Raw genomic sequence first — 22591 nt, 5'->3', positions numbered from 1 at the left:
TCCTCTATCCATGAAGAAGCAAAAAACCATCGCCCAAATTGGACGATTCCCACAGAAAGGTCTACCGGAGCGCCACCGCTATGCCATCCCATGCTATGCTCATAAGTACCTTTTCCCGTTGACACTGGCTTGCAATACAAGACCACTCACTACCCATTGCACCTTTGTGCCAGACGCTTTAGATCTCAACAAGCGGAGCATTCAAACTCGCACCCTCACCCTCACCCTCTCTTCCTCTGATGGGTAGTTGCTGAGCTTGGCCCTGGCCCTGACTCTGACCCAACACCCTGACTACCCTGCCGAAATACTGCGCCACGAACCCTTCCGTGTAATAACTGTGATCGCTACTATGGTCGCCCACAAGATTATGGGCCAACTCATGGCACAGAATCACCCACCAGTATACAAACGCCTCGGCATAAGCTTCCGCTTCTGTCCCTTGGCCCACAATATTCCGCTCGTGGAGTTGTTCAAAGTATCGGTAGTTGCAGAATATCGACCCGTTTCGGTTGAACCCGATGGTCTTGCCGGACGTTTCGAAAAAGATGTTTAGCGTCCGTGGACTGAGGGAGAAGACCTCCGCGAGAGAGTTCAAGAGGTGTGCGAACGACGTGAGGCCATGGGAGTGCTGTTGGAGGAACTGGCTGGAGTTGCTCACGGACGAGGGCGCCAGGTAGCAGTTGATGCCATGTTTGATTTCTGCCACGAAAGTCAGATCGTGAGCCGGGTGCTCGTCGCAGTACGATTTCGTTTCCTGGAGGACGTTGGTCTCTCCGCGGCTGAAGATGTCGGACGAGTTGTGTGCGCGAGACTTTTTGATGGCTGTGAGGAGATTCTCGCGGAGTTGGTGAGGCGCCGTCACCGAGCCGCCAGTCGGCTTGGGCTGTGCTTGGTTGCCTTGCTGATCGTATTGGTATGGTGGCGGAGGATCGGCTGTCCCACTGGCATTGGTGAGTTCTCGTTGGCTGCTATCGTCGTTGTTGCCAAGCATCTGCTGAATGTGACGGTTGTTGCCGAATCCCAGCTGACGGGACAAGTTGGAGAACAAATTGCGACCATGTCTGCGGACGTCCTCTGCATTGATCGGCGTGGGCGTGGCTGGCTCTGGCGCTGTCAATGATCTGTTGTCGGGCGAGTCTGGGAATCCACCTGGGACATGGTCTTGTCGGGCTCCTTCCTTCCCGGCCTGCGCTTGAGAAGCTCGCCATGCCCTTTCCTCTTCCTCAATGCGCTTCTGCTGCTCCTCAAGTTGTTGCTGTCTCTTGCTTTCAGCCAGTCTTGCTTCAGCAGCCTTCTGCCGCAGGATGCGAGAGACGTTGAAGCCTCGGGCGCGAAGATCAAGCAGATCAGTCTTCAGCAGCATCTCCAGCGTGATGGCCGAATGAAGTTTTGGTCGGGTGAGCAAAATGTGCACCAGAGCCTGGCTGACCTGGTACAAGTCCGGTTTAGCACCTGTGATCCAGAGAGTGTACTCCTTGTTGACCGCAGTTATGACCGCCGTGCGCTTTTCTGTGTGGCTGACGTTTCGTCCTCGCAGCGATCTTCTCAGAGAAATTGACGACACCAGCTGGACCTGCAGATTCTTCTCCAGCCACTTTGCGTCATGCTTGATGGTGTCCGAGGGCTGCTCGTGTAGAAACAGCGTCGATCTCTCCAGGATCTGCTTCTGTAGTTTCTGTGCAGGCTTTTGATCAGGAGCCCGGGGGCCATGGCGAGCCGCTTCCTCCACCAGCGAGCTGAGCAACGGGGATCCGAGAGCAAAGTAGAAGTCCTCGAGGCTTTCTTCCTGCGGTGCGGCAAGGATGTCTGCCTTGAATAGATTGTAGTTGAGGTAGTCGTCAATAATGATAGCGTCAGCCGCGCTGCACAGCTGGAATTCACGAATACCCTGGACTTCGTCCTCATCGAGCTGATCAGCTTCGTCAGCATGGCCAGCATGCTTGGCTACTGGAGACGTTGGTGGCAGTTCACTGCTCGCAAGGAGGAACGGCGCTCTCCTCATTTCTGCCCACAGTTCTTTGTTCTTCTTAAGAGTCTTAGTTGCCTCGGCCATGCTCCGGAGCAGAGCCATGTACTTCTCGGCGTTGCGGAAGGTTGCAGAGATGCGTGCGGGTTCCTTCACAAGAATCTGCGCGATCTCCAGCTTGGAAGGCTCCTGCTTACAGCCGCATTTGATGAGGAACGAGTTCGCCTCAGCACCAAAATCCACGAAGTGAAAGATCTCGCCGAAAGCCTCACTTTCGCCCAGAAAGCAGTTTCGGGGCGAAGTGTGGGTTTGGGGTGCCGACTTCTCTTTACCCTTCCCGAAGATGGGTATGAAGTTCAGATCACTGAGTCGCGCCATACCGTTGGTGTTGATTTCTCCCAAGCGTCCGGCAAAATAACTGAAGAGGACACGTGCGTCGTTATAAGTGCTCGGTGGCTTGTTTGCTAGTATATTGATGCACTGATCCATTGGCGGATGTTGTCGAACACCGAATTTAGGCGCATGAGGAGTCCAGTCACGCTTCAGGATGTCGAAACCAAGCAGGGCAGCTCCTTCGTCTGCGAAGCACCGTGCGGGAGTGGCAAGCCGATCGGGCTTGTTCTCGAGCGGCAAGAAAGGGACGGTGATGCTCTGATAGTCAAACATCCCGTAGCCGTAGCCATGATGGTGGGATAGAAAATAGGCGAGCGCTCGATCACGGCGGTCAAGGTCGTACGTAGGTCCTTTCTTTCCGGCTTCAGCCATGATTTGAACAAGCTCCGGAGCCAAGGGCGTCGTTCGCAAACCGAGAGAATTCAAGAACCGGCCTTCTGGCGTATTGGTGCGGTAGGCGCCTGGCCAAGCCAGAACTGGGAGTCCCAACTGGCGCAGATCATGCCGTGGCTCGAAGAGTTCGCTCACTTTGTACAGCTCAGTAGACTCTCCGCCATCCCTGCCATCCAGTTGTTTCGGACATATGGCAGTGCTCCTCAGTTTCTGTATGTCGGCCCCTGGAATGTCATCACGTACAGATGCAAGGTATTTGATCAGGTCAACATGGCTCCATTGAGGTTTCGTGGCGGTGACAGCCTTTGCGGATTTCGGCTCTAGCGACAAGAGTCTTCCGAACACGACATCCAATTCCACAGTCTTGCGGACGCCGAGAGCAAGCAAGAACTTGTCTTTGACGTTCCCGAGACCTTCTATCGTCGCCAGATCATCAAATAGTTTCACGTTCGGGAAGTAAGCATCACCGGGCTTTTTCATCCCAAATTTCGTGGGAATCACAGTGTGCTTGACAAGAATCTCGACGAGGGCAGTCTTTGAAGGCTGGCTAAGAGAGTCCCATTGTTTCGACAGTAAAGGCATGACCTGCGAGCTGAATTCGGCGGATTTCGTGATATCTTGATTTTCTGCGAGTATCTGACGATTCCCGGCCTGAGCAATGAGCCACCGGACCCACGTCACTAATTGAAGCTCCTCCCAGCCCAGGCTCTCCAGCTCATGTTTGCTCATGCCCCTCGTGAATTTGAATGGCATGACAGTCGGTGGGACGGGAAAGTCGACCGGAGTCCGGCTAGGGTTCAAGAAGTGACGGATCTCTCCAAGTTGTAGAAGCGGACTCGCATTTCCTTCAGGACTGTCGTCATTAGCGACAGCAACAGCCAGCAGACTCGAAATCGTAGCCTTGTCGAGCTTTCCCTGAGTTGATTGTTTCGTGAGCCAACCCAGAAATTCGGACACCTGAGGCGCAGTGAGAGGGCTCGATTCGAGCGCCAACTTTATGTCAGTGACAGTGACTTCTGTCAGAAGACCGAAGTCAACAAGCTTGGAAACAAACACATGTGCCTCAGAAGCCAGTTTCTCTGGTAGAATCGGGATGCCCGACATGAAACTGAGATCTTTGGGCGCTATACGGACATCATGCGTCGGCAGTACACCACAAGTTGAGACCACTTCAATGGACGCTTTCTTGCTGCACGTCCAGAATGCGTCCTCCAGGAGTGAGCCTATGGAAGCCGAAGGCGTTGACTCTCTGAACGTGAAGTTCTTGAACGTGGTGATCGCCTCGTCCAAGAATGGGCTGACTTGCTCCATACGGATCTTCGATCGACCATTGGCTTCTCGCTGAGTCTTCTCCTTGAGCTCTTGTAACTCGCACGACCACACCATTCGACAGACAACACCAGCTGCACGAAGCATCTCCATATTCCAAGTTCTGACGTATCGGGCATTCAAGTCGATAGATTCTCTTTCAACAGTAGGTATCACCGAAGGCGCTGAGATGTGTGCGCTAAGTCCAGTTGTCTGGTGCGTGGGAAAACCAATGAATATCTTGCCACCTCGGCTTGGAAGCACTGTTCCGAAGACGTCGCCTGCCGCGGAAGCCTTAGCAAGGCTCGAATCTTCGATGTAGGGTGCAGTAAGAATGGCGAGTTTGGTGAACTTCGGAGGCGGCTTCTTCGTCGCTCGCTCGAGTTCTTCGTTGAACTTGACGCCTGTGAACGTCTTGATGGTTGCAGTGTTAACGTTCAGAAAGACGGTGGCAGACACCTTTGTTGCCAAAAGATCCGTACTGGCCGGCCCATCAGGCTTGCTATCGACGCGGGCTTCTTCTTGCACAGTCCCTGCTAACCTTGAGAAGAATTTGCGTAATGAAGGGGCAGCATCTCGGTCGGATGAGGAATGAGCGGCCGTCTTGGACGCTTTCCAGCCGATGACCGTCATCCATGACCCGTCTATTTGTGCAATCTCCTTGGAAACCTTTGTGACCCTCATGAAACCTTCGCTGGTCTTCGGTTCAATATCGCGGGGAATTGGCACCTCATAACTCGGCGAAGTCTTCTTCCGCAGGGAGAGCAAGTTCCAGTCGTCCAACCAGAATTCAATGTTCTCCAGTCCCACGAAGGTCAGACTATTTGCGAGGAACTGTGCCAACGGTAGTAGCGGCGGCACTGGCGAAGTGGTGTCCCGATAATCCAGGACGAAATTTGTGTCTGAAGACGTCTCGGAATCAGGCAGTTGTAGCCGTCTCGTGAACAGCGAATTGTTCTTCCAGAAGAATGCCATGGCCTCTTTCCCAGAAGACACAAAGGGATTCTCGCAATCTGCAAAGGTGGAGTAGAAACCCACACCAAAAGCACCGATCTTGGTCTCATCCGGGTTTCCTTCTGCAATGCGCTTCAAGCGATTCCAGTCATTCTCACTGAAAGGCTGTCCATTATTTGTCACTACCAGCCTCTTCAGAGTATGGTGCTGAACTGTATGCCTCAGTAGGCTCGATGACGAGGAGTCTGCGGGTAACGGGACTGTGGCTGATGGTATCGTCTCGAACTTGATGGTGATCTTTGTTGCCGAAGCGTCTGCGGCGTTCTGAAGTAATTCCCGCAGAACTGTCCATTCTCCCGAATATCTAGCCAAGACCTTGTCTATCAGGGCTCTTGTGTTGACCGTCACGGCCTCCTCATCTGCGCCGGAGCGTAGCGTCCGCGCTCGGAGGGCGTCAAAATCCATATTCGCCACGTTGGACGTCAACCGGTGGTGGGTGTGTGGTATTGAAGGGCCAGAAGTCAAGGAGGACTGATGCCGGTGTTGAAATGGAGGCAGCCCGTGGCGTAGCCGCGTGAGGTACGGAGTTAAGGCTGCGTAGCCTTGGTGGCAAGAAATGTTATTGAGGACGAGGAGCGATCTGCATCGGCGGATTTCTACAAAAGAAGGTCTAAATACAATATAACTCGTCCCGCGAATCAAAGACGACGCTAGGGAAGAAAGGCCGTGAAAGTGACAGAAGGAGGGAGAAGCTAACAATGCATTATTTGTGAGGCTCCTCATCACTGGGCACTTTACGAATCCCGCGCAAGGCAGATGCCCGCGAGGCTGCAACGAGGCTGACGTCGTGTATCCTGCAGGGTCCGGCCTGCCACGTGATTACAAGGCTGACTTGCTTACATAACATGTTATATCTCCACGACCCACATACCACCGACCACCTCTCGCACTTTGTCCCGCTGTTGTCTCGATGCTACCAACTGTGTATTCAGACCCTTGCACCTGCATTATCCGTATAGATGATTTTGCGACTGGCACGGCTATAGTGAAAAAAGCAGACGTTCTCCAAATCCTCATCCCTTGATGGCTCGTTGAAAGCCTCCTCGGGACATCTTAGCCTATTCTCACCATGTCATCATGGGATATAACCCCTTCCTGCCTATTGCGGGCGCCAGAGTCAATGTTCTATGCATCCCAGCCGGTCCGATTACACCAGATCGCTTCCAAAAATTTGTCAAGGCGCTCCACAATGCTGCTAGCGTCGAGCGTAGACTCGTGGATGCGACCCCTTCGTCCGGCTTGATCTTCTACGATGTCTCGGCGAGTCAAGACAAATGGCGGCCACATCTCTTCCCTTTCGAGACAAATAGCAGGCCTCAGGTTGTTCTGGGCCTGGTGGATGGTACGAGACTTCTTGCTGCTTCTGCAAGCGGCTCGCCGGAGACTGAGATCCCCAGAAACGACATACTTGAGACAGTCGAGTCTATCAAGACCCAATTCGAGGAGCAGCAACCCTTTGAGCCTGGACTAGTCGTGCGCCGGCTGATCTACTGTGGCACGGGGGTCAACGCCCCTTTCGGCGGGGATGGACTCAGCCTGCCGGATGTTGAGGGCGACGAGGCCGCTCGTCAAGTTATGGTCACCATTTCACGACTGCTTCTAGAAGGTCTCACTCGCATCGTCACCGACATGAAAGATCAGCCGATTAGCATGGTCCCTGGTGCCCGTGACTCCCAGGTTCCTCGACGCACTGGCACCACTCCTGTTCCTGCGAGCGGAAGCTCAACACCCGTGTCTACGAAGCCGTCAAGCCCGATGCCAGCCACGAATGGAGCGGAGCAGCAGGTATGTTTACGTCCGCATGAGATGTCTATGCAACTAACCGCTATCCTAGAGCGACACCTCCCGAGGACGTTTCAACATCATTCAGGGCATGTTCCGTGTGCAATGCGGTTCTTGGATCACCGCAATGGACTCCCTTGCGGAAGGAGCTTCAATTGCCCAAAGCGGACACGACCATCTATGGCATGCAAAAGCTCTTGAGTACCTTCTGAACTCCATGGTGCTTTTGGCTTGGTCCGACATGACCTTCGTCGTGCCGCAAGTGTGTCGTTCTCTGCCCAATAGAAGCGGAGCATTCGGCGGAGAAGTTGTGCCGAAGTCAGGGGACTCTTTGAAAATACTGGCCCAATTGCTCCCACCGCTGGTCGAGACGATTCTAGAACTCTATGCCAAAGTGGCTAACCTGGACTTGGGCGGTTCTCTCCAGGATGTCTTAAGGGAGTCCCGTGTAAGACTGGTGAACTTGTTGGTTTTCGTGAAGCGAGCAGGAGGAATTCTCACCAAGCAGGGCCTGAACCAGATCGCTACTGGTTCCGACGATGCTTCTGATATGTCGATGCAGGTCAAAGGAGAGCCTGTTGCCGTTTCGAAAGCCGGGCTTGCAAACATTCTGATCGAAACACTTCAGGAAGCTCAATCCAGCAGAAGTCTTCTGCATTACACAGCCCTTCTGGTAGCAATTGCTACCAGTCTGTCAGTCTTGGGACTAGACCGCAAACACGCGTTCTATATCAAGCAGCTCATGCAGCAATTCGTTCCCAAGCTTATAGAAGCGAGAAAAGTTGGCGCTTCCGAAGCCGGTGTTCATCCTGCGGCTGGCTTACCGCCTGTGAGTGCCGCACTCCAGGGAATCATGCCAGAAATGGTCGCGGGGACGAGGACAATGTTGAACCTTGCCGCTGGTACCTACGGAGTTCCTCTGCCACCTGTCCCCCCAGTACGACAGAGAATACCGGCAGAGTTAACCACGATTCGTGAGAGACTCAGGGCTTGGGCTATTGAGCATGACACGGGCGATGCCATGCTGAAAGTGGAAATGCTCCGGACATGTGTGAGCGTCTGCGAGGCATTGCCCGATGTTCCAGCTGGGCTTCACTTCTCGTCAAACATCCTTCGCACGGCGAGGAGAGTTGCCACGATGCCAAAGTATTCGGTAAACGACGTGCCTTTGATCCCTGCCGAAGAGCAAGCACGCCTCCTGGATAGCATGAAACGTGCCGTTTCGGCGGCCTCTCGCTTGGGTTCAGAGGGCTGCCGTGCTGAGTACTGGGACGACTTCCTGGTCCGAGATATCCAAGTTGTCGAGCGAGACGGCTTCTCAAAACTTATAGCGCACAAGCCTAGCGATCTGGCCATACGAGGGAGTGCACTTGTGGACGCGGTGCGAGATCCGTTCATATACAATCCATTCTCGAAGGATAAATCCGTTGTTGCTGCTCCTGTCTTGGTGGCAGGGGAACTCTCGACCTTTGGCGTCCTCCTTCAAAATCCTCTCGAGGTCGAGATCGAGATTGAAGAGATTCGTCTCTTGAGCGAGGGGTGTGCTTTTTTCCCGTCGGCTCATAGCATCGTGTTGGGGCCACTGTCGTGTCAGCTGTTCGCCCTGAGCGGCACACCCACCGAGAGTGGCGACCTCGGAATCACTGGCTGCAGAGCAACGATCCGCAGTTGCTATGAGCAGGACTTCTTGACCTTTCGTGAGGCTTGGAAACCCCCAGTGACTCTGAAGCAGAGAGCGATCAGCAGAGCCAGACCCCGAAGAGGCCAACTCAGTGGGGGAAGCGGCGAAGAACCAGCACAGGTCGATTCCCTATCGGACCCTCCAGTACCGACACCTCTGAAGCTCAAGGTCATCAGCGCCCAGCCTCGACTGGACATCAAGTTGAGCAGCCTGGGAAATCCGGCCATGATGCTCCTTGAAGGCGAGAGCCGTGTTTTCGATGTGACATTGATCAACGAGGGCAAGAGCGTGCCGGCAGACCTTGTCTTGATCACTGCTGAGGATTCAGTCAGTGAGCGGCTGAAAGAAGCTCTTACGACCCAGGACCTCAACCCGGCGGAAAAGCACGAGTTGCAGAATCAGCTCGCCATCCATCCAGCGATCAAGATCAAGGACAAGCAGCACCATGACTCCAAACAGATCCTAGAGCCCGGCACGAGCATTGACTATGGGGTCGCAGTCGTCGGTCGACCAGGGCTTGTCAGTGCCACTGTACAGGCAGACTTTGCCTTTCTGGGAACACCATCTGCTGAGGTCCGAGGGACATTCTATACAAGACAAGTTCGATTTCCTGTGGCCGTCACCGTCAACGGCAGTGTCGAAATACCTAGATGCAATATCTTGCCTATCCATAGCGATTTTGGCTGGAGCTCGGGACAGGTCTCGGGCGAAGAACCAGTGCAAAACCATTCGACCGTGGCAGCGAACTTAGGCAAGCTTTCCCGCTGGCTCAAGACCAGTTCCGAGGCAGGTCAGTACTGCATGTTGTCGCTCGACCTTCGCAATGTGTGGCCTCAGCCGCTCAGCATCGAACTCCGAGCACGCAAACCCGGTGCTGGACCTATAGATGGCCAGCCTTGGGATGACGCTTACTCAATCATCGAAACATTGCAACCAGGACATGTTGACCGCGTGGTCCTCATTGTCCCTCGGATCTTCATTGTGGATCCTCACGCCCCTATACCAAATCTTGAGACACAGAAACAGTTTGTGGTGACCGCGTCGAAATTGAGCGCCGAAGCGGAAGCAGCAAGCCGAGAAGCCTTTTGGTATCGTGAAGAGCTGCTCAAGAGCCTCCACGGTGTTTGGCGAGAAGAGACCTCTGGGAGACACGGAGAGATCGACTTGAGAAAGGGCATAAGATTGAGTCCACGTATGGTGGATGCGCTAAAAGTCGATCATGTCGAGATCGAATACGCCGTGAAGGCGCACGAACAGGTGCCGGACGATGGTGGACCTGAGGGCGTCACAGCTGTCAAACAAGTCGGACGGGCTCATTTCTTGCTCAAAACCGAGGCGTTCGCCACCTTGTCCGTCACCATCCACAACCACAGCCAGGAGACGCTCCGCCTCATCCTCAGACTGCAGCCTGCTCTACGACACCAGCCTCAGAAAATTGCGCTAGATCTGTCGAAGCGGTTCGCCTGGACGGGCGTGCTTCAGCGCTCGGTGCATCCCGCCATCGAGCCCGGTGGTGTGTTTGTGGCCCAGCTAGGCATCATTGCCCTTGTCGATGGAGATTACGTGATCAATGCATCGGTGGAGGAGGTCGCTGGTCGTCGCACGAATAGCGGCACGAAGGCTTCCGACGCTGCGAATGCGGGCACCGACAGGCGGATCTGGCATGCACGATCGCCTTGCTTGATCGACGCCACCAGCTAAGTGGGTACATCAGAGTGATCGCTTCTGTGTAGGAACGTCACAGTACAGATAGGACAAGGTCGATGATCTGCAAGAAGACATCTCGGTCCATCTCGACCTTGGCAAGTCCCAATCCCAACATAAGCGCACGGCTTTCCTCAGGCGACTTGGTGACAATGGCATGGGCGATCTGAGAGGCATAAAGTTGACCCATAGCTTCCCTATCAGTGCCTCCAGCACCAAGCAGTGTCCGCGGGGAGAAACGTGATGAGGGAAGCAGCCCATCGTCCCCATATTGATTTGTTTGGAAGTACGGATCTGATTGAGTTGGATTGTCGCTGAAGAGCGGCACCGTGACCTTGATCACTGTGTGTCAGCGTCGATACGGATGACCGGAATGACTGCAAACCATACCCATTGCCCTAACCTCCCGTTCTGCGTGACTGTGATCATGATTTTGTCCGCGAATGACATGTACATCACGTCTGTCTTGACGCCATTGATCTCGCCGGCAACCTGCTTCGTGGGCGCAGGAAAGGGAATTGTCACTTTCGTGTCGTCCATGTCTACCCCGTAGTCTTGCGGTATGCCCATTTTCTCGCCCACCAGAAGAGCATGGGAAGAGCACCAAGATGAACAAAGACAGACGCCGACACAGCCGAACCGAAACATCCATGCCAGTCACGTGAGCCGGTGACCACCGCCAGCCCCACTCATTTTTCTGCCGGTTGAATCCCAAGAATTTCCCACGAAGCAGCGAGTTGCAATTGCACAGCCGGTGGCCGGTGGTCCTTGTGGTCCTTGTCGCGGCGGTCGTTTTTCTTTGCCATCTACATCCTTCAGCAGCCATCGACATGCCTCGATTCGTGCCACGACAACGTAAGCACAAGGTCCTCGCGCGCCAGAACGCCGCCGCCAACGCTTCACCATCACCCGTGGGCACCCCAGCGTCAAGTAACGCAGAGGTCATAATACCGCAGCCCAAGGCCGAAAGGGAGGAGAAGAGGCGCCAGTTGAAGGAGGAGCTGGTCGCAAAGCAGTCCAAAATTTCGAGCAAGAAACAGAAGAGACTAGACAAATACATTGAGAATAAATTGCGGAAGGACGAGACGCTGGATCTGCTGAAGAAACTCGAGAACGAAAAGGTCAAATATGAGGCTTCTGTTGCCGCAAATGGTGGTATTCTTGGCAAGCGTACCTTTGAAGAGTTTGTCAATCTAGGTCGGCCGGAGAAGAAGCCACGGGAGGTGAGAGTTGAGGAGACGGAGGATGATACTGACGACAGCGAGGATGATTGCGAAGTTCAGAACCGTCAAGCCTTTGATGATAGCGAGGCCGCGCAACAGCTGGTGGAGAATACCCTCGCGCCAATCACAGTGGGGAGTGGTCTTGCACAACCACTTGCGCTGGACGAGACGGGCCTGCCTATCATACAGTCGCGGAAGAGCAAGAAGCGGAAAATGCTACTGGACGACAGTGTGGAAGAGTTGCCTTGGGAGGGATTTGATACGGAGGCGAGCGAAATTGAATATGGTTCGGGGGACGAGGGGGCATTAGACTCTGACGACGATGAGTCCGTCGAGACGGCCAGTACTGATGGGACTAGGTCGTCCGTCGATGAGGGCGAGAGTTTGGATGAGGATGACGATACTGGGAGCGATACATCGGAGACTTCGCGAGACGGCAGTAACGAAAAGATCAAGCCTAGAAATTCAGTTTTCAAGCTCTGGGCAACGCAGCAGTTGAATCACTCCATGGGCCATACGCCGTCCTACACTCCAGGAGAAGGCCAACTACTTCCAGCTCCCAAACCAGCCTCGAAACCTTACAGTGAAACCTCAAAACCCAGTATTCCCGCCGACTCGCCTGAAGATAAGCCCAATCGAAAGGCCTACGCCGTTCATGTCGAGCGATCCGAGGAGATCCAGCAATCTCGCACTCAGTTGCCCATCCTCCAATGCGAACAGGAAATCATGGAAGCCATCCACAACAACCCCGTCGTGATCGTCAAAGGCGACACCGGAAGCGGCAAGACGACGCAAATACCTCAGTTTCTCTTTGAAGCAGGCTATGGCTCGCCCGAGGGACCCTCGCCCGGCATGATTGGTATCACTCAACCTCGACGAGTTGCAGCCGTCAGCATGGCCAAACGGGTGAGCGCAGAACTGGGTCAATATGGGAAAAAAGTGTCATATCAGATCAGGTTCGACAGCACTGCATCTGCAGATACGGCCGTCAAATTTATGACGGATGGCATCCTATTACGAGAACTATCCCAAGACCTGCTTCTAAGGAAGTATTCTGTCATTGTGATCGACGAGGCCCACGACAGAAGCGTCAATACAGACATACTAATCGGCATGCTCAGCAAGATTGTCCCCGCCCGAATGCAGAAGAGCAAGTTCAACCCTGACCCGAAGCCTCTAAAATTGGTGATCATGTCCGCAACGCTCAATATCGACGATTTCTTGCATGAGAAGCTGTTCCCGGCTGATATGCGGCCACCTATCGTGGAAGCCGAGGGACGGCAACACCGTGTGACCACGCACTTTGCATTGAGATCACGAGCAGATTATGTCGACGAGGTGATTGAGAAGGTCCAACGAGCGCACCGAAAGCTCCCTAAAGGTGGCATTCTCGTGTTTCTGACAGGGCAGAACGAAATCCGACAAGTCGCCAAACAGCTGAAGGCTTCCCTGACGCCACGAAACGGCATTGAGAGACAGGGAAGCGTGAATGTCCCTCGAGTGGAAATGGCGGCAAGTGAGGCACCTCTTGAGACTGAAGATATGGAGCTAGGCTCATCAAAGATCGACGAAGGGCAGGACGACTTCGACATGGAGATCCTCACGCCCTCGGACGAAGAAGCCGAGGAAAAGGAATTCGAAATCTCCGAGGATGAGGGAGACAATGAGGAAGACACTCAGGAAGCCACCACTCAGCCTGCAGCGCTCTCGAAACCCAAGGAAGCGTACACCTCGGTCCATATACTCCCGCTATACTCGCAACTCCCTACAAGCGAGCAACTCAAAGTTTTCGACCCGCCACCAACCGGCTCCAGACTGATCGTGCTCGCTACAAACGTTGCAGAAACATCCCTCACGATCCCTGGAATTCGATACGTCTTCGATACAGGCCGGTCCAAAGAACGCAAATATAACCTCGACACCGGTGTCCAGAGCTTCGAAATAGACTACATCAGCAAAGCCAGCGCCGCGCAACGAGCCGGCCGAGCCGGAAGAACGGGCCCCGGCCACTGTTGGCGACTGTACACCAGTGCAGTATATGAGGCGTTCTTCCCGGACCACGCGGAGCCAGAGATTCTACGTGCCCCTGCGGAGAGTGTAGTCCTGCAACTGAAGGGGTTTGCGTACCCCAGACCGATTGCCGAGTTCCCGTTCCCAACACCGCCAGCATCACAGACCCTGACCAAGGCCGAGCTGCTGCTGAAGAATCTGGGTGCCTTGACGCCCACGGGCAGCATCACAGACTTGGGTAGGCAATTGTCCATCTACCCGCTCTCACCTCGCTTGGGCAAGATCCTGGCCCTGGGCCTCGACTCCTCGAATCACCACCTGCTCTGGCACTTGCTGACACTGGTCTCCGCCCTGGCCGTGCCGGAGATCTTCCTCACAGAAGCACAGCTCGACTCAAACCCACACGATGGAGGAGAGTCCAAGAACACCGACGCAGACGCAGACGCAGGTACCGCCCTCGACGACCTCCGCCAGGAATACGGCCGTGCCCGCACAACCCTCACGCGGCACGACAAGACCTCGGACGCCATGAAGCTCCTCACCGCGGCGAGCATGTATCTCGACACGGACCGCATATCGCAGGCCTCGCTGCTGCTGTGTCGCTCGCTCTTCCTGCGCGAAAAGGCCATGGCCGAAATCGCCCAGTTGCGCTCGCAACTCGACCATCTCGTGCGCGTGAACAACCGCACCACCATCACGCAGGACCACCTCGAACACTCGCGCGCGCACACCAAATTATCATCCCAAAAGGTGACCGCGCGGCTCAACGGCCTCGTCGCAGCCGGATACATCGACCACCTCGCGATTCGATCCGACTTGGCGCCCAACCCTCCCGTGGCGGCAAGTAAGCCTCGCCGCGCGATCGACGTGCCGTACCTGCCCCTCTTCCCCGTCCACAACGCCGCTCATGCCAGCCTTTTGAAGAGGGCAGTGTTTATCCATCCGTCGTCCGTGCTCGCGAGGGCCAACGTCGAGGACCTGCCGCCCTATATCTGCTATAGTCACCTTCAACGTGCGCACGCCCGAGCCGTGGCCGTGGCCGTGGCGGAGCAGAATGCCCCTGCCCCTGTTCCCAAGACGAGGATGTTTCCTCTCTGTGCACTTACCGGGGGGGAGATCTGTCGGTTGGCCCGCGATACCGCGCTGATAAGCTATGGGAAGCCGCTTCCCAAGTCGAAGATCGAGGAGATGGCTGGCCGGCCGAAGAGGAGGGTGTGCTGGGTGAGTTGTGAGCTGAGGGGCGTGGGCAGTGGTGGTGGTGCGTTGGGATGGGGATTGCCGCCTGTCAAGGTGAGGCAGGTTTTGGATATGAAGTCACGGGAAGGATGGACAGTTGAAGAGGTGCTGACTTAACCTGGTGACAAGGTCAGATCGAAACCCTGAGCGATGCTTAGGCACAAAAGAGTGCGTCCCATCGTCGGTTGTCTTAGGAGTTACAGTACAGTATGTACGAGAGCCAAGTCCAGCTCGGCTCAGTCACTCTGCCTAGGCATGTGTCGCCTCCGTCTTTGTATTCACCATGAGCCAAACCCAGCATACCAGTCTCGCTTGTTTCCAGTAGCACCTTCTAGGTACATGACCTCCCGAAATTTATGCGTATGCCTGAAGTCCCAATATTGCGATAATGGACGACATTGCTGTACATGCCTGGTAGAGAGCTTTCATGATGCAAAACCCTTTGTCCAGTCAACGACCAGACCTCTGTACATCGATCTCTGGATGGCAAGTATCTGTTTACCACAGACTGACACCCCGCCTCCGACCACTCCCTTGCACCCCTGTCAACCCCAAGATCCCTCGCGCGACCAGACAACGTAAACAAGTCAATTCTTTGGTGTCGGCTTTGAGGCGGTGCTGCTGGTTCTGCTGCGTCGTCGGTCTCCTTTGTCTGGAGTTTCTGGAATGGTCGACTCTAACCAGGCGATCGCTCGATCAACCCGAGCCTTCGCCGATACCAGTTCCGCTTCGAGTTGCTCGGGACTGAACCCTTTCTCCTCTTTGATCCACCAGGGTGCCGCGTTGATACACATGCGAAGAAGGATCGTTGCCTGGTGAAACTCAGAGGTACCAAACTCAAGAGCCATGTCAGATGCATTTCCAAGCGCGGATGGTGCTGGAATCTTGGTAGACAGTGCTTCTGGTAGGGCGTCACGGTCCTTCAGCTCGTCCAAAAAGCTGGCGTATTTCCTCAATGGCCATTCGAGATTGTCGTTCTGCAGACAGTTGGCGAACTCTTCGTCCTTGGGGAAAAAGCCAGCAAATTCAAAGTCGATGATCGCCGACACTTTAGCGCCTCCATTTCCATGAGGCACTGCGAGCACGTTGCGAGTAGATAGATCATCGTGGGTGAAGACCATCGGTTCGAACCCATAGCGGAACATGGGCAGTTTCGGGAGGGACACATCCAGGAAGCGCTTCACCTTGTCATACACTTCGTCCGAGGTATGGCCGTAGAGTTTGCCTTCTTTGAGTTTCTTAAGAGAGCTCTTCAGCGAGAAGGCGGCGTACTTTTCTGCAGTACCCAGTGGAGATTGTGGGGATGAGTTGGTGATCAGACCGTCAATATGGACGTCGTAGCCTGGAAGAATGACTTTGTCGTACAAAACAGCAGCGGGTCCCGGCTGAGAGCCACTTCCGACAATTCGTAGATTGCCTACAGCCTTTGCCGCTGGCATGTCCTTCCGCCAGGTAGCCACGTGAGTACCAATCTGGCGCATCAGTTCGTCTCCGGCTTTGCCAGCCAAGTCTTCTGGGCTGATAGGCTTACCAGGCTCGCGAGTAAGCAGCATCCAGCCTTGTCCCTCGGTATCCTTGCGGACATTTTCAATTGGGACACCATCTTCTGCTTGAATGGCCAAGACCGGAATATTTTTTACCTCATTGTCTCTGAAGCCGCGGGGAAATCCAGGTGTGCGGACCTTCTTGCCGTCGTCCGACCAGGCGATCAACTTTGGGCACGGGATGGATGAGCAATGCTTCTCCAGCAGAAGCAGGCAAGCGACCTCGTTTTGGACTTTGTTACGTCCGAATGGATGGCCTGCTATCTTGAGGACGAGGAATGATGACTGGATCTGAGTGTTGGATTTGGCAACCTCGACTTCCTTGTCTTCCAGTTTCCACTCTGGTCGGGTGTTGAGAACAGGCTCGTTGAGGTTGATAAAGTAGATGCGATTGTTGAATGACTTCCCCGATGGCAAGTGCTCGATGGTCATTTGTTCCTTCTTGACGTTTGGGAGGCATCTCTCAACCACGGATTTGATCTTCTCGTCGGAAAAGTAAATGTCATAGTTGGGATTTGCGCGAGGAGTAAGTCTTTCCGCCGTCCGGAACGGGAGGTTCGAGTGAGGAGAGAGGTGATCCATCTTCTGCGAGGTGACTACAGATGCTGTTGACGCAACCGCGGACTGAGGTATGATGAGAAGAGAGTCTGTAAGGATGATGAGTTAGGACGGAGACTGAGAAAACGAGTCGCAGGTCTTTATACCCACATGAAACTAGACAGTCTTGATTGCAGCCTCTGATGACATTGACAGTGACGAATTAACTGGAATTGTGAGTGACTTGTAAATAGGTATGTTCCCGTGAACTCAGCTGTCGAACCCGGGTGCAAAAACCGAAAAGTGCAAGCAGCCCAGTCAAGAAGACGAAGAAACACCGGAAGACCGTAAGTGAAGTGAAAGATGCCTCAGGACTTTCGAATCGCGGAAGGGACAGGAAGAGCAATAAGTGATGATGAAGGGGAAGGTACGTTACTTGCTAGACGGCAATTCGACATCAATCCTGACCAGCGTCTCCTCCGTCTAAACAACAAAACTGTCTCATAACTTTATCAATCTCGTTCTTGCCCGCTCCCAGCTCTTTCCCCCGACAGTCATTGTCTCTTTGGTGGCCGTCTTCCCGTTCCCACAGCTGCGTCTCCTGGAAGTACCACATTCCTGACGGAAACACCAATCCGAGTGAAGTGAGATTGAGCTTATGGCACTGTCATCTGGCTCCTCATCATAGAACAGAGCGATGGGGAAAGGCTCAAAACCGCAAGTTACAGCCTTCGTACTTGACGTCTATGACCAGCAAATCTTGAAGAGGTGGCACACTGTCGAGCAAAGCCCTAGTCGACGCTTCCGGCCACGCCGGCTACCTTCAGCACCGGCGCAGAACACCATGATGACGCATCATCAGGGATGCATGCGGCTGCGGCATATCGTTCAATATGCTTGGTGACAAGATTCGATCATAGCTTACGGTTCCAGGTGTGCGCAGCAAAGACCTTCCAAACGACCACAGAACCGGAGAAAGAAGCGAGAGCCCAAAGCTGGCTAAGATCCCGTCCTAGCCTAATCACGAGACTGTCGAATGCCACAATATAGGCTACAAGCCTTTCATAAAACAGGATGGCGCTTCTCAAACAGTACAGGTGGAGGCAGGCATCGATTGCGCCGCAGAAAGTCTCCCGAGAGGAGGTGTGAGATGCAGGACTGAAGGATTCAGAAAGACGCCGGAAACAAGGCTTTACTAGCTCCTTTCAAGACAATGCGGCCCACGCAAACGGTATGTGGTGCGGAGTACGGAGTATGTACTGCCGTCCTGGGGAACTCTCACGACTCTATCCCTATCTCCAGGCCACACCCAGCAACAACTGCGCCTGACATCCTCATCCTCTCCTTTACCCCGGGCCCATGTGTTCCTGTTCTCAGATTCTATCAATTTAATTTCTGGGGATTATCCTGCCACAGCTGACCAGACGACGTGGCTTTGTTTCAGCGGAAATGTGTCCCTGCATGCCATGGCACTATCTGGTGCTATCGATGTGTGGCTGCGTCGTTCTCCTTTATTTGGGTCTAACAACGCAACCACCTGAGATTAGGATGTTCCAATGTCAACAAGCGAGCCAATACGAGAAGCGGCCTTTGTGGCTTCCCGCCATGATTGGTCGTTCAAATGACAGCTGTTGTTTGGTTTCGAGCCACCTTTTCTCGAGATCATGCTTGATCTGGCAGCAAAACGTCGTTCAGCACCACGCCATCTGTCCTGTACCGCAACACCATACCGGCTGCGGATTCCCTGGATCTTTGTGTCGACCGTTCATTCGCCAGATCTCGCTTGTCGTATTCAAGCTTTCAGCCATGTGGTACTGGGTATATTTCAACAAGTCCGGTCCTGTTAGTGTGGAGATGATCAGTGAACAACATGGCTTGGAACAGCTCCTACGAGTACTCTGTTTGTGGTTCCAGGCCATGTCCGTGCTCGGAAAATCATGGCACTGTACTCGGCTGTGTGACTGTGATGATGCTAAAGTCTCGAGGAAATGGCACTGAATGAAGCAACATCACAGGTAGGGACTCGAACGTATGTAAGTTGGGACAATGCTGTCCGCTTTGCTCGCCTCAACCACAGGAGTCAACTCATCTCAGCCTTGCCGCAAATCGCTGGGGCTACGCCGGCCGGCTACACGCCAAGGCGAACCACTCGCATAAGGTGAGCCGAAGTAATTTCAAGAGCCCTGGGCTGGATTCGGTGACCATCTGCCTCTCGCCTGCCGCTTTCCTCGCCTTCTATCTCCTGGAAACCTCAGCGCTGTGAGTTCGCCACTTTGTGGTCTGCGGCGTCGACTTCCGGAGGCCTTCATTCTTTTAGGTCTATTTCTCTGCACAGATCAGTGACTATACTGGTTGTCCAGCTCGACCAACCTCCAAAATGTCGCTCTGTCCAAATGGGGCTCCGCCCATGTTGTAAGTTCTTCACCGCGAAAGGCAACGCGCGCGAGGAGTTGCTGTGACAAGCGATTCTGGGCCCGACTAATAATCTCGACAGCTTGCCATGGACAAACGTCACAGTCACGACCAACCAGAAGGCCATAACTAGAGGCATTCAGGTGTCCATGGGGAGTCCGCCACAGATAGTATCGCTCAGGCCAAGCACTTCCGACGATGTTCTGTATGTGGTGAATCGAGAGCAGTGCTCTCCACAATACAATGACTCCTGTATCGGACTGTACGGTGGTGTCTTCGACTACTCAAAATCACAGACGTTTCTACAGGTTGCAGAGGCTCAATGGAACGGTACACTCGAATCGAACCCAAATCAACTGTCCTTCGTCCACTTCAACGATCTTTTGACCTTTGGGAATGCTTCCATATATGGATATCCTGCGGTATATGACGAACCCGGCTATGGTGGACAAGGCGTTATCCCGCTCGGAGCTGGTTCGGACTTCCTGAGGATTGGCGTTGAAACCAATTCCACACCATCCACCGTTTTCGGACTCTGGCCTGGCTCTCGGTCCATCGACCACCCAGTCGACGGGTCACTCGTTATCGGCGGCTATGACACGACCAGAATCAATGGCACTCTGACCACTTTCGACTCTCAGGAACAGTGTGAGATGTGCGTCGTCATCACTGGCCTCTCTTACTCCGACGAAACCGGCTCTACGAACCTCTTTTCCAATTCATCCGAATCGCTTCAAGTCAACTTGAATCCTTCACAAAGGGTGCTCTACGTCCCGCAAGGCGTTTGGGAAAACTTTAAGACAGCTACTGGTGGCTACTACAACGCCTCGTATCTGTCTTATGCATCCAACGCTGTACCAACAGGTAATGTCACCGTGACGCTGCAGAATGGCTACAAGTCCGTCATCCCTGCTGAGGAATTGTTCTACTACCCACGCGGCTACAACGACGATGGCCAATACGAGGTTGTCGACAACACGTACCAGATCAGCACGGTCATCAATACTACCAGCGACGGATACGTGCTGGACTGGGGTATCCCTTATATGACAATGAACTACATTATCGCAGACTACAAGCGCTCGCAGTTCCAGATGGCACCCGCAATTCGGACAAACTTCGACAATATAGGGGGTGGCTATGCGCTCAAGGCGTCCTGTGATCCAACGACGGAAGCAACACCTGCTCCGACCAGCAGTGCGACGGTCGGTCCTGTTTCGACCACAGCAGCCGCCTCATCCCACCACAGCAGCAGCAACGTCGGTCCTATCGTCGGAGGGGTGGTAGGTGGCGTGCTCGGTCTCATCCTCATCGTTGGTGGACTTGCGCTGCTGTTCTACCGAAGCCGGCGGCGCAGGAATTTTGCAGCTAGCGGCGAACACGGACAGCCCATGATGACACAACCGATGGCTAATGATGGCATACCGCACAATGGTGGATCGCAAGCGGACAGGTATTCTCGCTGGACAGCGATGTCTCCCACAGAGGCACCCAGCGAGCTGGGGGGAGGCGAAAAGACAAACGGGGCACATGCGAGCGTCAATCAATGGCTGTCAAGTCAAGCTAGTGATGTAAGTCTTTCGCCTCCACACTTCTGCGTGTGAGCGTGGTGCACCCGCTAACGTTACTTCCTAACAGACGCAGACGGTTGTGAGCTCCACGTCGCCGAACCCCAATGTCGGCGCAACACTAGGACATAACATGGGCTCGCCCCAGACCACTCATCAGCAGCAAACGGGGACGATGGATAGACCATTCGAGATGCCCGCCCAGCCATATGATACTCGGTAGACAACGACCAATAGCCGCTCCTTTTCGACTCACGAATGACTTTGAACAATTGCTTAGTTCGACGGTTGCAGTATGCGCTTTCGCCCCGGGCTCCGATGGTCAAGTTCTTCATCATGCAGTTGGTGCTCTTTGTGACTGGGTCCCTCAATATTGTGTACGCAGGATACAATCGCCTTCACTTGAGCTGGGTGTCGAGCTCGTATTTGATAGACATTGGCGCCAATTCTCCCACCACTTATCTCAGTATCATAGCTCTTGGCGTGCTGCAGGACACAAATTTCCTTACGAGCTCACGATATCCAGCACTTCATTCGCATCGTCCGATACTTTCTCTTCTGCTTGAACCAACTGCTTCCCGAAGTTACCAGGATCTATCCGTGCGGTTTCTGCTGCCCGGAACCGTGACAAGGAGTTGATCCAACACTCGACTATGAGTGCTCACCTGCTCCATCGGCCTTTTCTCTCTTTAACCTTTCTCGCTCTCTCTTCTTGTCCAACAATCGATTCAATTTCTTCGCCACGTTGAAAACACCCCCTGTGCCGGCCCCACACGCCGCACATGAAGGATCCTTCCGATACCGCTTCAGTGCACACGCCTCACAAAAGTAATGCCCACATTTCGTGACGATAGGGTTCTTGTAAGACTCCTTGCAAATAATGCACGCAAACGGTATTCTTTCAAGCAGCTTCTCGTCCTCATTGTCCTCCGCCCCCGCCGCCGCGCCGTTGCGATCTGCAGATGCAACCGTCTTCCCACCAGGGGCCTTCCCCTTTGTGCTGATCTCCCAGTCCCGATCGAGCTGCCAGCCTTGCTTGTAATCTTCCCGCGCGTGCAGGTACTTGCAGTTGTCACCGAACCCGCAGAACCCGGTCTGCTTGTAGTCCTTGCACACGTCGGGCGCGAAGTCGGTCACGGTGATGGTGCGCACGTTTGTCGACGACTTGACCGGCCCGACCTGTTTGGATGAGGCTGCGGCTGCGCGGTCGGGATTTTTCTGGATGAACGATTGATAGTTCGCCACGCCTTTGTACGTTCCATCTGTTGTGCTCGTGGGCTTGGGCTTTTCTGACGCTTTGGTCTCCGTCGTCCCCTGCTGATCCTCCTCATCGAACCAATTCGAGGTCTTTGTGGCGTCGTCTTTGTTGGTGCGCGCCGCTACGGCTGCCGAGGCGGCTGGAGCTGGCTCGCCCACTGATGAGTGACGAGGTTTGGCATTTTGAGCCGACGATGCGGCGACGGTGCCTGCGTTCTTGCGCCGTCGCTTTACTTGTCTTTGGCCATCAGAGTCCTCAAAGGACGAAAAGCCTGAGTCCGAGTCCGATTGTAGGGCGGTATCGGGGGGTGGTGTGGCGGGTCGTTTGCGGATCGTCGATTTGGACTTTAGGTTGCGCTTTTTGAAGGTGAACGCGGGCGCAGGCGCCGAGGCCGCTCGCGGGTCTTCCATTCTAATGTGTGTGTTTGTGTGTGCTGGTGATACACAGTAGGAGGGCCGCGGAGAGGGGTACAAGGTCGTGAAAGATATTGGAACAAGACTTACTCCATACAAAACGCGGAGTGCGCGGTACAGGCGACGATTCTGGAAACTTGCACGTTTCA

General features: G+C 54.2%; 7 protein-coding genes across 7 annotated transcripts; 3 read left to right on the top strand and 4 right to left on the bottom strand.

Annotated features, from left to right (window-relative positions):
- Positions 1-178: 178 nt before the first annotated feature.
- A1O7_02945 (uncharacterized protein) lies at positions 179-5479 on the bottom strand (the record flags this gene model as incomplete). The annotated part of the gene is made up of 1 exon (XM_007756971.1): positions 179-5479. The coding sequence occupies one exon, from the start codon at positions 5477-5479 to the stop codon at positions 179-181; it is 5301 nt and encodes a 1766-aa protein (XP_007755161.1).
- Positions 5480-6151: 672 nt separating this feature from the next.
- On the top strand, positions 6152-10238 carry A1O7_02944 (uncharacterized protein; the record flags this gene model as incomplete). Its single annotated transcript, XM_007756970.1, has 2 exons — positions 6152-6859; positions 6909-10238. 2 exons carry the CDS (start codon positions 6152-6154, stop codon positions 10236-10238), a joined length of 4038 nt encoding a protein of 1345 aa, XP_007755160.1.
- A 37-nt stretch (positions 10239-10275) lies between these two features.
- On the bottom strand, positions 10276-10811 carry A1O7_02943 (uncharacterized protein; the record flags this gene model as incomplete). The annotated part of the gene is made up of 2 exons (XM_007756969.1): positions 10276-10575; positions 10632-10811. 2 exons carry the CDS (start codon positions 10809-10811, stop codon positions 10276-10278), a joined length of 480 nt encoding a protein of 159 aa, XP_007755159.1.
- A 260-nt stretch (positions 10812-11071) lies between these two features.
- A1O7_02942 (uncharacterized protein) lies at positions 11072-14827 on the top strand (the record flags this gene model as incomplete). Its single annotated transcript, XM_007756968.1, has 1 exon — positions 11072-14827. The coding sequence occupies one exon, from the start codon at positions 11072-11074 to the stop codon at positions 14825-14827; it is 3756 nt and encodes a 1251-aa protein (XP_007755158.1).
- A 470-nt stretch (positions 14828-15297) lies between these two features.
- A1O7_02941 (uncharacterized protein) lies at positions 15298-16836 on the bottom strand (the record flags this gene model as incomplete). Its single annotated transcript, XM_007756967.1, has 1 exon — positions 15298-16836. The coding sequence occupies one exon, from the start codon at positions 16834-16836 to the stop codon at positions 15298-15300; it is 1539 nt and encodes a 512-aa protein (XP_007755157.1).
- Positions 16837-19168: 2332 nt separating this feature from the next.
- A1O7_02940 (uncharacterized protein) lies at positions 19169-20994 on the top strand (the record flags this gene model as incomplete). Its single annotated transcript, XM_007756966.1, has 3 exons — positions 19169-19203; positions 19286-20774; positions 20842-20994. 3 exons carry the CDS (start codon positions 19169-19171, stop codon positions 20992-20994), a joined length of 1677 nt encoding a protein of 558 aa, XP_007755156.1.
- Positions 20995-21422: 428 nt separating this feature from the next.
- A1O7_02939 (uncharacterized protein) lies at positions 21423-22439 on the bottom strand (the record flags this gene model as incomplete). The annotated part of the gene is made up of 1 exon (XM_007756965.1): positions 21423-22439. The coding sequence occupies one exon, from the start codon at positions 22437-22439 to the stop codon at positions 21423-21425; it is 1017 nt and encodes a 338-aa protein (XP_007755155.1).
- Positions 22440-22591: the final 152 nt, after the last annotated feature.

Source organism: Cladophialophora yegresii (genome assembly GCF_000585515.1).
Source record: "Cladophialophora yegresii CBS 114405 chromosome Unknown aczIN-supercont1.2, whole genome shotgun sequence".
In the NCBI taxonomy this organism is placed as follows: domain Eukaryota; kingdom Fungi; phylum Ascomycota; class Eurotiomycetes; order Chaetothyriales; family Herpotrichiellaceae; genus Cladophialophora; species Cladophialophora yegresii.
This window is presented reverse-complemented; position numbering and strand designations above follow the sequence as displayed.